This window comes from Oenanthe melanoleuca, chromosome 3, assembly GCF_029582105.1.
Source record: "Oenanthe melanoleuca isolate GR-GAL-2019-014 chromosome 3, OMel1.0, whole genome shotgun sequence".
In the NCBI taxonomy this organism is placed as follows: Eukaryota; Metazoa; Chordata; class Aves; order Passeriformes; family Muscicapidae; genus Oenanthe; species Oenanthe melanoleuca.
Genome location: NC_079336.1, coordinates 107,350,289 through 107,366,467, shown reverse-complemented (window position 1 = coordinate 107,366,467; position 16,179 = coordinate 107,350,289). Strand labels below are relative to the sequence as shown.

The window sequence follows — 16,179 nt, the reverse complement described above, 5'->3', positions numbered from 1 at the left end:
AGGGGGAAACAAGGACATGCTTTTCTCTCTTTTAAATTACCACAGTGCCATCATTTGCCTGTAGAAGTCTGATGTTGTTTCTTTAAGCAGTCATACCACACAAGCAGTACTTGTGCTTGCTCAGATACATCCAGCTCGCTTGCAACAGGAAATGTGTTGCACAGGTTTTATAAAATAACGCTTATAGTCATGATTAATGATTTTGTTATCCAGGCAGTGAAACCACAAGAGTTTGTGACCGCTGTAGAAGTCAAAAAGTTCTGGTACAAGCAGCACAATTGTCTCATAATTGAGTGTTTGAGGGCATGTTAAAACAGAGTATATTGTCAGACTCCCTGTTCCAACAACCTTAGTTTTGGTTCTTTTCTGTTTTGTGACTACTGGTCATGTTTTCAATAGTTTCCCCTCAAATCCAAATGCTGGAGCTGGATTGGTTTTAACAGGTTTTAGAAGAAGAGGGTGTTTCTCTGAGAGACCAGTGGCTCAGTGGTCCCAAGTGGGACCTGATTTTCCATCGGTGAAATAGCCTGGATCTGAAGGCCATGTACTTTCTAGATGTATTTCTCTAGGGTGAGTGTGTTGTATTTGGAAGACTTAGAGCAAACATCTCATGTCTCCACCCTTCAACACCCTCCCCAAAATTTTCCATGCTGTGCTGATGGTAGATAATCCTAGCTAAGTCCCAGTCTTCTTGTGGAGGATGGAAGTTGTTCCCTGCTTCCCTCACCGACAAACTCTTGCCATCATTTGTTCTTAGTGGCAATTTGCTGAAGATGAGTGTGCCTTTTCTTTGAGAATACACCTGATTTTCACTGGTCTCGAAGTCCAGGTTCAGTCCCAGTGGCGGGGCATTGAGAGAACAGTACACTTTCAGAGGCCTGAGGCATTATCATGCCTCTAATCCTTGGTTACTTACTTTCTTCTCAGGGTTTCCCTCTGGTTTCTTGAACCACATTTTAGCTGTGGCCACCATCAGAAGTACCTCCTTCTGCCTGAACCTTATTTGAGCCTGTTCCAGTGAATGCCTTGTGGTCTTCCTTTCTGAAGGATACTATAAGAATAATCTCTTCCTGTTCACGTTCCTATGGGATTCACAGTTCAGTAGACTTCCCATCTTCTTGGTCCCTTCCATGATCTCTTTCCCAGGCTGGAGAGACCCAAGCTATTGAGTTAGCTGTTGCTGAGAAGCCATCTCGTGTCCTCTGTGGTCCTGGCCATGGCTCTGTGAGGTTGCCATGGTGGAAATACCATCATTGGGCCAGGGTGGAGGAGGTCCTGCACCACAGGCAGCTTGGACAGCACAGCAGATACATGTAGTGCCTTGAGGGTTGTCTTTGTTGCTGCTGGTTTTTTTTAACTTGTTGCTGAGCCACCAAGTGGACACTGTCACAGAGCTGCCTATTTTAATCCCAGTACTTCTTTCCTGAACAGCAGTAACTGGCTCAGAGGGCATCATTCTGTGTATCAGATCAATGTGTTTATGTCATGTTGCTCTTTAGGTTTAATTATGTTTAGGGGTTTTTTAACATCCAGCATGCTAAAAGTCTCTAAGCATTTTTCGGGGTCAGCATTCGTTTTGACTCTCATGAATAACAAGTTTCATCTGGCAACTATGCAATCGTCTTGTCCATCTTTCTCCTCAGTCATTGATGAGTGTGCCCACCAGCACAGGTGAGGAGTGTGTGGGGTTCATTGATGATCTTCAGCTTGGGAGGCAGGAATTTTCTACCTCTTCTTTTCTTCAATCCTCAGAGCATGCATTCATGTATGTTGAGGGCACCTTTCCTATATGTCAGTTTGAAACAGTGAGAGACTTTGGTGGAAAGTGCCAGTGCTCATCCCAGCTGATGGTCAGCAAGATAACTCTGCAGATGCTGCATTTGTCACCCAGCTATTGCCTTTAGTGTCACCAGCCAGGAATCAGCATGAACTTCTTGATGGACAAGTGAGCAGGGACCCAGTCTTGGATAGCTTGATTTCACCTTACTGGGTGCTTAGAGTAGGTATTTGTGTTGGCAAACTGCCCATCTAATCTGAAGACGTTGAATGTGGAAATGCAGCAATTTTTAATAAGGTGAAAGCGGAGAGCAGTGCAAACAGGTTTGTAGCTATGTCAACACACGTGGAGGAGAGGCTCAGTTGCCCTAATGGCTCTAAAGGGAGAAGAAGATTTGGAGGCAAACAAGGGTAGATACAAATTGGGCAAGATAAAAATCACTACAAACTCTTTTCCAGTTGCCTGTTGCAGAAATGCTGCCTTCCCAGAGAGACAGCAAATAGCACAGAGCTTGGAAGACTGGTTATAGCTCCCAGCTGCCCTGCTGAGATTATCAAGGAGTTATATCCAGTTTGGGTGGGATTTTTATTTTCATCCAGGACAGGGAGGCAATTTTAGGACAGTATGTGCAGTGACCTCCCACTGGATTGTTTCCCCAGGCTGCATTGTTTGGACCATGAAGACTCATGACACTTTCAGAGCGTGTCCACAAAAGGCTTGTCCCAGCAGGGCTCAGCTGTGGATCCACTGAAGGTGAAGGTCCTGCTGACTGCCATGGTACCATTTTAAGGCCCTGCCTCTTTTTTTTCTTCATGTCAGTCAAAGTTTTGCTTTGAGAGTAGGCTGGGGCTGCCCAGGCCATGGGGCATGTTGTATGGCTTTCTGAGAAGCTTAAATCACAGCTCAGCATCTTGGTCTGCACCACATACAGTTCTGCAGGAAAGGTACTTGTATGAGTACCAACATGGCTATTGTAACTAAATCCTGACTCTTCTCAGGGTTTTCAAACGGGTTTTAAGCTTAATGTTATTACAAAACATTTGTAGAAACTACTCATTTTTTTTTTTTTTTTTTTTTTTTTCTCCTTCTTAAAGGTCCCTAGAATGTGCTAGATATTGTAGGGCTGAAGTTAAGTGTAGAAGTATTAGCTTTGAAGGGCTTAAACTCCAGATTTGAAATGCCTTTGTCTAATAAGTTATGAAGACTGGGCTGATGAAACCTCTTTCTAAAAGAGCCTGAATATTGGTGCAGTTCCACTTCAGAGGCGTTGTTAACTATGTTAAGAGTTGATTTGCTTCTGTGTGCTTGTTAAAAAAAAAACAGACTAAAACACATGTATTAAAAGTATGTTCTTAATGAGAGTCAGCCATTCAAAACTCATTCTGCTTGTTGTACCTCTCAGATAACCCAGCCTGGCTTTACATCATACTGCAAACAATTGTGTATTTGCTTTCAAAAAAATTAGTTGGGAGTTCGGTGCTTTTAAAGTGCTGGAAGAGTTAAAGAGAGCCAACATCTATTTTGTGTTGTAGTGCTTCAAGGTGTTCTCACCTTTGGACAGAGTCTTTCAGAATGTTGTTTTCAGAATAAACAAATATTCACAATGAGGGTTCTTGTATTCTTGAAGCAAGAAATGCATCTGGTGTGATTCATTGGAAAATAGTATTTAGAGAGTGCATTCTTGACCAGGAGAGGTTTTTCAGGTAAAACCAGTCTTCTGCTACTACTGATATGATTCCTCTCTGCTCTTGAGGTTGTGTCTCAGCTGACTGCAGTGGCTATCAAGAACCTTCTCCATGGACTTGTAGCTGCAGCACATCTTTTTAGTTTGGGGGGTGGGGTGGAGATTTCTTCTATTTCAGGCACCAATGCTTCAGGCACATGCAGTGCCACAGCTGTTCTGTTTGTTGTGCATGGAGGCTCTCTTTGTCCTGCTCTTGGTTTGCTGGTGCATTTAACAACTGTCCATTGATATTCATGGTAATGTGAAAAAAGCCCAAAACCTAAATATAGAATTAATGGGCAAAATCCTGAATATTGTATGGCAACTGTTTGGAAGGGCTAGGGAGAGATGATGGCTGACATTATTACCTCACTGTGTGTTTCTGCAGGAAAAGAAATATGATTGTTAAGAAGGTATTGGCAATGGCATGTTACTGTGTGATATTTCACCCTTTCTTGATCATTGCTACGTAATGATGTAACTAATTAACCTAAAGAAAGTGCACACAGGGAGCCAGAAATGTATAAAAACAGAAATAACAATCACTGCATATTAATGATGAGTGGCAAAAAATTGACAAAACAAGAAAAAAAAATCCTGAAGTTTTTTAAGGAAAGCTGATTATTCAAGTAGTGGATGATGAACTGGAATTCAGTGAGTGTTTGGAGAATGTGTAAAGGTTAACAAAATGGTCAGTATTTTTGTAGCCTGGGTAACTGGTGGGGTACAGCCTGGGCACACAGATGCTCTGTTTGAGCCTCAGGACCTACAGGATTGTATCACTTGCCAGGGCTTGACTTTGCTCTTCAGAGGTAGCTCCTGGTGAACGCTCATCATCCCGCCATGCCCAGGATAACAAATAACATGCCAAGCGAATACAAGTGGTGTTAGTGAATATGTCACAGGCAGGCTGTGGCATATTATTTTTCCATGTGTGTGGTGACAGCTTTTATGGTCTGGCTACAGGTCTGCCTCTTTCAAGTATTTTATGTGAAACTTCATGAAGCCTCCAGCAGTCGAGTATTGCCAATATTGCAGGTGTGCATGAAGTTAGTGAGTGGCAAAACATCTCTTAGTGCCCTGTGCAGTAGCAGCTGAATATATGACAATTTCCCCCGCCTTTCCATTTCAAACAGAATGCTACAGATAGCTCCTCCAACTCCTCTCAGAAAAGGGAACAGCCTGTGCGAACCCTGGCTTCTCCTTCATCCTGCGAACATCGAAGAATTTGCACTCGTGGACACCTTCACGACCATTACAGCTCTGACCACTACCACCTAGAACAAGTAAGGTTTCTTCCCAGTGTTGCTGCCTCTGTGTCTGCCAGAGTTTGCCAGTGTTTGGTTTTCCTCCACATGCCTGAGAGACAGCTCTCTCCTGCTGCTCTCCCCATTTCCTTCTCAATTAGCTTTAAATGGCTTCCTGTTACTAAAAAAAAGGCGGGGAGAGGGGGGATAACACTATGGTTTAGCGTGTTATGTTGTACCACATGCACGCAGGCCAGTGTAGGACTCTGACAGTTGTACTCCCTCCTGAGCCAAAGGCTGAAAGTTGTTTTTGATGGATCACGGTGAAGGGCATATAAAGCATGAAAGATACAGTTGTTAAATACTGGCTCTTCAGGAGGCAAGGAGACAGTGATGACCAGTAGCAAAATGAGCTTATTTATCTTTTCTCTCTCTTAATTTCCTTCCTTCTTCCACAGTCAGTAGTACCACGATCCTACCGGCACGTCAACTTTCCAGACGATGATGAGGAGATAGTGCGCATCAATCCTCGGGAAAAGATTTGGATGACTGGATATGAGGATTATCGCCATGCCCCAGCACGAGGAAAGAACTTTGATCCTGATGACATGGACTCCTACGTACGTTTTGCCAAAAGCGAGGCCTCAAAACACGAATACACTTATCCTTACGTAGACAACTCAGACTTTGACCTGGGTGAAGATACCAAGGGTGCTGTGATAAAGACTCAACCTGTCAAATTCAAGCCCAGGCGGAAGGAAGATGGTGAGAGGTCGCGGTGCGTGTACTGCAGGGACATGTTCAACCACGAGGAGAACAAGCGGGGTCAATGCCAGGATGCTCCAGACCGCGTCAAGACTTGCATCCATCGAGTGAGCTGTATGTGGTGCGCAGACACTATGCTCTATCACTGTATGTCTGACCCAGAAGGAGACTATACAGATCCTTGCTCGTGCGACACCAGTGATGAAATGTTTTGCCTCCGGTGGATGGCCCTTATCGCCTTGTCTTTCATTGCTCCATGTATGTGCTGTTACTTGCCGCTTCGGGCTTGTTACCACTGTGGGGTCATGTGCAGGTGCTGTGGTGGAAAACACAAAGCTGCTGGATGACTACAGATGCATTCAAAGTGTTAGGTTTTTTCTGTAGTTTAAGGAACACGTTGGTTTTGGAGCACTGAGGTCACTCACTTTCATGCAGCCACTGTGCCCGACAGCATCCGGAAACCACCAGTTTGGATCACTTCACATTGGGTCGTCTGGGGCTCACACTGCATTGATTTGCTCATCAACTGTTCTAACTAACTAACCTACAGCATAGACTTTTGTATTATTAATCTGTAATCAAAACAGACTGTCTTGTACATGTTTATATTTTTTTTTCATTTAAAATGAGTTTGAGAGAAGAACTGCTTTAAATGGTGGTGGATTGTAGAACATCTCCAGGTTGTGTCTGTCTTGCCTCCGCTAGTGTGGTACCATCAGCGTGTTAGCAAGCTTTGGCATTTCTAGAAATGGGGCGGTGTAGTGAATGAGATCTCACTTGGAAGATATTTTAACTTACCGTCAAGCTATTGTGTGTGTATAGAAGGTGTGCTAGTAACAAACTTGTACCACAACACAGTATTTCTGTCACTGGTTTTCTTTGGGTTTTTTGTTCTATTTTCCAAAGCTGAAATAGCCATCTAAGCTGCAGTTTCTCTTCTAGGGTCCATCGTCATTTCCTTCAGCAAATATCTTAAATTATTTCTCTGTTCGTAAAGCTCTGTGAACAGAAAGTAAGGCTCAGTTACCATAGTCACATAACCATTAAGAATCTGATAGTCCTCCTTGCCTGTAATCATTTCAGACCACTACTTGAAAGGGAAACTTAAATTTTAGGCTTTTCTCTTTTCCCTAAATAACATTGGAAAAATGTGTTTCCAGAGCTCTGCCCAAAAAGAAAGGGAACTTCTTCATTAGCCAGCAACGTAGAGATCTGTGAATAAAACACTAAGGTTCTAGATGAGGAAAATTGTTGATATGCAAAGAATTACTAACAATGCAATGTCAAAAGCACTATTATGGCAATTCTGGGGAAATGCTGCATTAAGTGGTGGATTATATGGAAAATCATGTGTATTTGTTTTCTGTATACATGAGCATGAGAACATTTGCGTCCACTGTAGTAACAACATTTAGCAATCTAAGTAGGTATTTAAAAATCCAAAGCCAGGATGTTAACTACCACTTCCAGTCTATGACCTGCAGTCCCAGTCCGCCAGATACTTTCACATGTCTCAGCGCGTTGCTGTGAGCCTGTGTGTGGGATGGAGCATGTGAGTCTTTGCAGGAGCCAGACTGAGGTGTCTGCCTGGCTTCCCCCCTCCCCAGTTCACCACCCAGGTTTATCAAGTGGATGCATAAGGTGCATACAGCAGGATAATATTCCTTTAAGTTTTTTTTTAATTATTTTTTTTAATGTCATGTTGTCTTGTGTACAAGGCTTGTAATTAGCTTGGAAAAAGAGTATTTTTCTAATATATTACAAGGAATAGCCAAATAATTTTTATTAAAAAATAAAAAAAAATGATTTAGCGCAGTGAGCTCTAACTAGCATAGTACAATCCGAATACTTTGAGGCAGCTAGGGATTGGCTTGTCAAAGCTGGCACTGCTGTTCCTGCCATAATTTCTTTCTGCAGTAAATTGCCAGTGGGCACATGTCCTTTCCCTCCCTCTATTGCACATTGACATCAGTCTTAAAAGAGAGGATTTTTTTTTAAGAATTAATTTGCCAAATAAATGTAAAAGGAACGCTTGCCATTCTTTCTTGGTGGAATGTCCCAACGGTTCCTCTGAGAGTTAATCACAGCTTTTTAGTCAACCGTGAATTAAGTATGCAATGTGCTTATTATACACTATAGAGTTGGGTAGGTTTAATTCATAGCAGTTACTGGGGATTCTTTCAGTTGGAGAAAAAAATTGAATGATAGTGGAAAAGGGATGGAGTGTTACACTCTGGGTGATGTGTCTGGGTTTGCTGAATGAAATACAAATATTTTGTGCCTAATAGCAGTTGACAAATCTTTCAATGGTGTCTAGTAAACATCAAGCCAGCCTCGTAAAAAGATAATTAATGAAACAACCTTTTCCTTTTATTTCTGTTCTCAAAAGTTGTTTCATGTAAACAAATATCTGTAAGATCTTCTCTCTTTAAAGCACAACACTACAAAAAGATCTTACAGTTTTTTGTCCGGTCTTGAAGTGCCCCTATTTATTTAAGTAAAGTAGACATACTCCAAGCCTTTCTGTATGTCTGAAAATAAAAGTTACTTTAAAAAAGTCCCTTTTTTTTTTTTTTTTTTTTTTTTGCTTTCCCTCCTCCTTCCTCCTACTTCTCTTGGGTTTTTGTAATACTTGTAGATTTTGCTGCGTATGTTATTTGGTTTGTGATGGCAGTGGTGTAAGGGCACAAGGATAGAAATGGGTGGTTTTTTGTAAATATTTCTCCTTAATTTCCACACTGCTGCTGAACAGTGTGTAGCATTCTCCCAGTCAGCTTTGCAATACTGACATCAATCATTTGAGAGAAATTATTCAGATTTTATTTTTGTATCTGTGGTAACAAAAACATTAACCAATTTTTTTTCCTGTTGTGGAAAGGTTTTGGTTTTTTGTTTCGTTTTATTTTTTCCAAGCTATTGCTCACGTTAACAAATTAAAGTGCCTGAAGCCTCATCATTATGTATCTATATACTAAAAGTTAAAACCCTGTTGTATTGATTTTTATAAGCCTTTTTACCTCTGTGTAAAAAAAATATATATACAAGTGTATGATGTACATTTTAGTTCTTAACTTCTTTTTTTATTGTTTCTAATATGTATGATCAGTGTAGCTATTGCTTTAAAATGTACCATGTAAATACAAATACATCATATCAAAATGATGCCGCTTATTGTCAAAATTGTGCTGTTTATTGCTGTTGAGGTGGCTGGGAAGTGAGAGGGAGCCACAATGGGGACATCTCCAGGGCTCGGGGTTTCTATGGGAAAAAACTGCTTTATTTTCCAATTTTAGGTGGCAAAGGCTGCTAAGCCATGGGCACTGCCATTCTCGTCCAGATGCAGCAAGGGAGGATGAGGACGGGTGGGCTTTTTCAGGTGGTTTTTAGGTGTTTGGCAGGAGGACGTGGCCTGGTGGCACTGGGCCCCCGCAGGCCCTGGCAGCCATGGCAGCGGCCAGGGCTCCCTCTTGCTCTCGCTGCTCTTCTCCCCTGAGGCCTCAGCCCACACGGCTTTGGGCTGAGGTAGAGGTGCTTCGGGGCTGTTGTTATTTTACCTTGTTTCACCTCAGCAGGGCTCCGAGGAGAAGGGGGGAGCGGGGAAAGGCCGCAGGTGTGGCTGCCAAGCCAGGGCCGGCCGGGCTGCTGAGGTTTGCAGCCACTGGCCAGAAGAGATGCCTGAGGTGCCTGGCACTGCCATCCCTGCTCAGAGGGAAGAGAATAACCCAGTTTAAATGGATACCAGGCTGCCACCAATCTCCGTGGTTGAGAAGAGAAACCAGTGAGTTTATCTGAATTTTTATAATAATTTCCAACAGCTTCGTCAGGCCAACACCAACCACATTTGCAGAGCCCAGGTTTATTTTTCCATAGGTAAGTGATAACCAAGCTGTTGCTCCTTTTTTATGTGCTGCTGGTTGTTCTGCTGCTGAACAACAAAGCTGCCTCAAGCAGTATGTCAGAGAGGAGGCAAAGAACACACTTTTTAGTCATTTATATTTGTTTACATATTCCTAGAAACATGATATGCTCATATAAACAAAGATTTCTGTGTACATTAATTATAGAGCTAATGGTATTATATGTTCCATGTTTTTTAAACTCGCAGCCCTTGTGAGAAATGCTCACTGTGGGTCAGGTGCTGTGTTCAGGACTCACACACAAAATCATTTGGTTTTTGTTGGTGTTTGGGTCCATCTGCAGCAAAGCTGCAAAGTATTGCTCTCTTAACTAATGGAGAAAAGCTCCAACCCTATTCCCTGGCCATTTGGCTCATCCCACAAAATGCCTGGCTAAACCGTACTTATTGCAGTCTGCAGTGTCCTTTTGCTTTCATCCATGAATCAAAGGTGTTACTTATGCCTGGAGATTTCTAAACTGAACCAGAGAACATTACATTTGGGGACTGAATTTTTGGAAAGTTCAAGTGTCATCAAGGTAGGAGGCACCATGAACATCAGCCAGCTTTCTGCAGCATAATTTACTCTTGTCCATTTGGGACAGGTGCTGTCCTCTTGGTAGAGTGCAATCACAGAGACTGAGATTGAAGAGGACACCAATACTGTAAGCTTGTAACTGTATGAAACTATATGGACATTTTGGATATTTTATAGTTTTTTAAAAAATGCAGTTCACTAGTAAATGTAATACAAAATACATTTTAGAATAATGTCCTTAAGCAGGGTGAGTTTTGGAGTCTGACAAATGCAGCTTGTCATTCTCTAGCAGGGATTTGACACCAAATGTGCAGCTACCATTGCCTGGGTCAGAGTGGCTCTCCAGGCATCTCTTTTCCTTAGTTAAGCAGCAGCTGTGCAGACCCAGTTCACACCCAGGCTTTTCTGTGGGAAGGCATTCTTTGTTTCAAACCCAGTTCCACCTGTGTGAATTGTTTCTCCTCGTAGCCTGTGAAACTAAAGAATCAAAGGGTAAGGAGAGGATTTTCTTGACTGCTCCCTCAGGAAGCCTACAAATGCTTTTAAGAAGCCTCTCCTCATAGAAGCAGCATCAGGCCAGATGTGGCAGAGTGGAGGGTAACTGCAAGGGATAATAACCAGTGTGGGTCCCTCCAGCTCTGTTCTTCTCTAAGGGACCAAAGTAAGGAGCATTTCTCAGGAATGCAGCTGCCTGGCATTGCCTTCAGGGGCAGGATGCATGAGGGGAGTTCACCTGGCCTCCTTTAATCACTGGCTAGGAAGTTTTTCTCACTCTACTTGGAGAGCTTGTAATTTAAATGGGCAAAACAGACTTGCCCCTGTTGCGAAAACAGGTCCAAGAGTTTGAATGACTTCAATAAAGCCATATGGGGGTTTTGTGACACAGTCTGGCCTGAAGTATCCTGAGCACAAGTCACCACCATATTCATCCAAACGTCATTTCTCTTATCATTCTGGAGATTAATCAGGAAGTTTGGTCTTTGCCAGGAGCCTCACTGCATGAAGCACAAACCAAGCTGCCAGCAAGGGGTGTGTAAATCTCCTTTCTCTACTAATTCCACTTTAAAATGCAAATTTGAAGTAGCTGTCAGGATGCCTGGAAACGAGGTATCATTGCATGTGTTCTCAGTACTTATCAGAGACAGAGCTCGTCTTGTAATAACAAATGCAGCCTTTCTCTGTGAGAGCCACAAGGAGATGCTTTCCTCTCTTCAGCTAGGGTGAGTTAACATCCTCCTAACACCTTGTCCTTTTTCAGGATGTATTTAAGCAATTAAATTCCTTAGAATCTTGATGACATATGTGGAAATAAATAGAAGAATGTTTGGCTTCCACCCAGAGACAAGATATTTAAATGGTGGAAAGTATGTGTGTATTTTTGGGGTCATATACTTAGATCCCCACAAATATTTTTAGTTGCTTTTCTACAGTAATGCACAACCATCCCATGCCATTCATCTCATTCCCTCGTTCCCCACTTGTAAATTCATTTAGGAAGAGTTGACAGACTTTGGTTTGGCTTCTGTTGGATTCCAAGCCTGCTGCCTAACATCATGTGAGACGGGATCTCACGGCTACACTCTGGGTGGTTGAAAGGAGAAAGGTTTGTGAGAACTGTAAGACATCCCACCTCTCTGCATGAGCCATTACAGCTCCATGCTCCAAGGTAGCAAGGAAAGTACAAAGTGATTTTCAGACTTAATGTAATTTATGTAATCACCTAAGGAGCCACTGATGTTTTGAGTAAGTATCATTGCCTCAGGGAGTGAGAATAAATGCATACTTTGGGATGGATAAGACATTGCCAAGACATACACAGCCTTAAACTTAATTCTTATCTAGATTATTCAATTATTATTAATTATATAGAAAATGTCACAAGAACTGGCATTCCTTTTTTTGCATTTTGTGAGTTTATGTCATGATGAGCTACTGAATTGGCCAACATCTGTTTTAAGGCAACTGACAGGACTACTGTCAGGCTTACTGCTTTGAGCAAGCATTTTGCTGATTTTCACACTCTTAATTTCCCATCTTCAGTGTTGTGCCAGTGTTATCTTATTAACTGATAGAGCTCTTGATGTGACATTTCAGTCATAAAAAAGAAGAACAGGGATAGGGAACTTGTCACTACAGTGACACCCTTAAAATATTAAGTCTGATACATTTCCAAATGTACCCTATCTTCAAATCTGAGATTTCCAGTGTGCAGATTACATTTAGCTCCAACCTCATTCAGGAACTAAAAGCTCAGACACTTTTAAAGTTTGAAACATTATCATCCTTGTGCCCCAGAGAGTAATTTCTGACTTTAAAAGCCCAATTCCAGGACAACTGAACGCAAGTGATTTCGCTTTAAAAGTGCTTACTTTTTACAACTTCCTGAGAACAATGATAAAAGCCAGGTAACAAAGTATAATTTTCAACCACAGTTGCCAAAGTGCTGATCACAACTCACAGCAGAGAGTTATTTTGGTGTGGGCAGCCAAAAGAAGCAGTACTCTGCTGGTTTTATTCAGGAGTCTGAACACTGCAAAATTCAAATCCCAGTAAATTTGTTCCAGAAAACTCTGAACAGCTGAAACAAAAAGGAAATAGAAGTTAGGACTGAATGCAGACGTGGGAAATATGGTTCATCCTAGATATGAAACATAAGAAGAAGTACAATCTTATTTTTTTTATTTCTTTTCTTTTGAGGGATACCTAAAAGGAAGCTCCCATTGTCACTGTAATGCATGGGTATGGGGCCTGATATTCAAGCTGAAGTGCCCCCAGCAGTTTCCATGTATTCCTGCCAGGAAGGGCGGATGGTCTGTGCCTCCAAGAGGAGCATTCAGACTAACACCATGGCTCAGGCTGTCAAATTGGAAGCGTGGATATGGATATGGATATGGATATGGATATGGATATGGATATGGATATGGATATGGATATGGATATGGATATACATATCCTTTTTGAACATAAATCAAATATTACCAACATGATCTAAAAACCTAAGTGACAGCTACCCTTCAAATAACTAAATAAACTGGTAAAACTCCAGCTGTATGGCTGACCCTGGTGGCTTGGCAACAATGAATGGGGTTTCTGTGCAGTGACCCCAAGTCTTGGGGATGGCTGCAGGATTTCTCTGTTCACTTAGTGAACAGATCTCAGTGAACATCCTCATCTAGAGCAAAACCCCCAGAACCTTATTAAGTGGTTGAGCCAGCCACAGAAATGAGAAAGGCTTCACGATAGCAAGCAAAATAGCAGTAGGATGAAGCAGAGATACATTCTGCTCAGAGGGGTTTTCTGCTTTGCTGTAGCTCAAGGGTCACATGCTAGATGGTCAGTGATGCTGTTTCTTGTTTGCCATTGACTGGGCTCTGGGGAAACCATGGGCGTTTTGGCAAGCAGGAAATCCTGTGCATTCATTCATCTGTCTGAAATGGAGGGGGTTGTGGCAAGCCATTTGGCCAGAGCAAGGCAGCCTTTGCAACATTGCCAGTTCCATAGTTTAAGTGCAGTTTCTGTACAAGGCTAAGACATAGTTGTACTTCCACATGTGGCCAAAAATTCCACAGGCCTGGAGGAGGCTGCAGCGTGAGCAGAGTCCTCACACTTACCCTTGTCCTTGAAGAGAGATCTTTGCAGAGAGATTTGAGGGGCTGCAATATGCCAGAGAGGTAGCAAAAATACATTTAATTTCAAAACATACATTTAATTTCAAAACTCCAGCAGCCATCACCAATGCAATGCTATTTGCTGCATTTGTGCTTCTCTAGGCTTTGAATAAATGGACTCCTTCCAGCAACAGGTAGGAGACAACTGGAGACTGTTCTCCAGTTCCCTGAAGTAAAATACTAATTCCACTTAAGTCAGAGGAGAAAGACCTATCCGCTAAAGTGAAGCCAGGATTTCTCTCCTGAGATTTGAAAGGTTTGGATCAGTATCTTAAGGGTTGGCACCCAAAGCACCTCCTCGACTGGTAGCTCTCTGAGATGAACTTTCCATGCCCTTCTTGTTCAGCCTGGAGGGGACTGAGGGGAGGCCTCACTGCAGCTGCAACTTCTCAGGAGGGAAAGAGGAGGGATAGTCACTGATCTCTTCTCTCTGGTGACCAGTGACAGGACCCAAGGGAATGGCCTGAAGCTGTGTCAGGGAAGACACTCTAAGGCACATGGTGTGATTATTGGGGTGTTCTGCACTGGAGTTGGACATTGGTGATCCCTGTGGGTCCCTTCCAGCTGAGGATATTCCATGATTCTCCCTCTCCCAATCCTCTTCAAAGACTGGGTGCAATGACAGACTACATCGATAAAAGGGGATTTCTTATACTACACTCCCCAATTCTATCTTCAAAGGGCTGTTTGAAATGGGAGCTTCTTTCTGCTCCTGCAAAGGAACAAGTGTCCTAGTGGCAGCTGAGGGTTTTGTGAGATTCTAGGATCACTGATTTTAAATTTAGCACCTTAGCTTGTCACCCATTTTTTTTCCTGTGCTCAATTACCAGGATATTTCACTTACTTGGACTTTCACCAAAGAAATACAGATAGGTGGAGTAGACAGTTTTGACTTAGAAAGGGACAAATTGGCAGGGAGGTTCCCTCAGCTATCTTTCAATCATTTCTGATATTAGGTTTAAATTCCAATCAAATGGTTTTTTTTAAAGGCTGAAAGGATGCCTGTGTACTAACATTCATGACCAAAAGGTCCTGCAACAAAGAAGGATTTCTGAAAGGACTGTTTTCAAACCCACTCACATACATAACATTTTAAGAGCTGTCACCATCAGAGCACTTTTTATGGCCAGTTCCTGAAGGAAGTGGTTGTAAAGATGTGGCATGAAGAGCTGCAAATCCAGGTGCTGAGCAGAGAGCTTTTGAACTTAGAGCAAATGTGTGATGCTTTTTTCTAACCAGAACAACTGCTGTTTGTGACCATCTGAACTTTGAGCTACAAGAAAATGTCTTTGGGGTTCATCAGGCTGATATCCTGTCTCTAACCACAGCCTGTACCAGATACTTCAAAGGGAAAGAATACAAGAAACTCTGTATTGGAATCATCTGCTAGCAGAGGAAATTTCTTCCCAACATCAGACACTTTGTCATTGATTTATCCCCTCAAACAGCAAAGTTTATGTTCCTCCTAAAAAAAAAAAAATCAGTTGAATGTAGCAGTGATGGGAGTTTATTCATTAACCCTAACAAATTTTTATTTGAAATATATTAGATTTCTCTAAAATGACAACTCTTCTACTATTTTCTCTGGTGGTTTTCCTAGTGCTGAAATTATAGTTTGAGGTTTTTTTCCAGCCACATCTTGCTCTGGAAATGTGATGATATTCAGGAGCTGTGGCCCTATGGCAGCTGTTTTGTAAATTACTGTGTGTTCTCCTCCAGATCCTTCTCCTGGCAAGAGATGTAGTCTTCTTTTATGGATCCTATAATCATCATTTCCTTATTGTTGGGATGATACTGTGTTCTTATTGTTGTACAGTTTCTCTGGACCCTCCTCTATATCAAAGACCCGAAGCAGATTGAGGGTATGAGGCAGGTAGTGAAAACACAGCAATTTATTGGTTTGTTTGTTTGTTAGATTGCTGACATTGAGCAGGATTTATATTTGTTTTCTAGAACTCAGATACTTTTCAAAGCAGCTGTGCTATATCTGTGAATGTAAACCAGGATGAATGGATGTCTGACAGGAAGGTCTAAAGTCTGTATTTAGGCTCAACAGGCTTTGCTCTAAGGGGTGTTGAATGTCTTATTTTTTTCTGAAATCCATGAGCTTGGCAGGTGTAACGCATTGGCCCCACTGAGGTTAATGGCAAACTTCCCACCGACTTTAATAAAATATAATCACCCCCAAAATGCAGGGTTAGGACACTAATTATTGGCAGCTATTTTTCTAAGAGCCTGACTAATGCACAGAACAACACCAGAATGCCTCTATGGGTTTTATTTCTTTGTGCAAAGGTCTATGCATTTTCCCAAAACCTATAATGAAGTACAGGAAAATTCTGCAGCCTAAGTTGCCATCACAATCCGTTTAAGGGTCATTTATTCAGTCTTAGTCACAAACAACACAAAGACCTTCTTTGCTTAATACGAGGCCCGGCCAGTTGAGCAGTTCAGCCAAATACTATAAACTTGGTGGTTCTGCTGCAGAAACTCACTGGTTGATGTTTGGATCCTAATGTGAGACTTATAATTTGGTTGTTCAGTGAATTTTAATAGCTTCAACATG

The 16,179-nt window shown here is 42.1% G+C and overlaps 1 protein-coding gene across 3 annotated transcripts in view; it reads left to right on the top strand.

The window, feature by feature from the left end:
• SPRED2 (sprouty related EVH1 domain containing 2) overlaps window positions 1-8,674 on the top strand; it is a 59,505-nt gene extending 50,831 nt beyond the window's left edge. For all 3 annotated transcript variants that reach the window (XM_056487074.1, XM_056487076.1, XM_056487075.1), the window contains exons 5-6: window positions 4,637-4,786; window positions 5,206-8,674. In XM_056487074.1, the coding sequence (XP_056343049.1) occupies window positions 4,637-4,786; window positions 5,206-5,859 (804 nt within the window). In that variant the 3' untranslated portion in view covers window positions 5,860-8,674. The remainder of the gene's footprint in view (window positions 1-4,636; window positions 4,787-5,205) is intronic.
• Window positions 8,675-16,179: the final 7,505 nt, after the last annotated feature.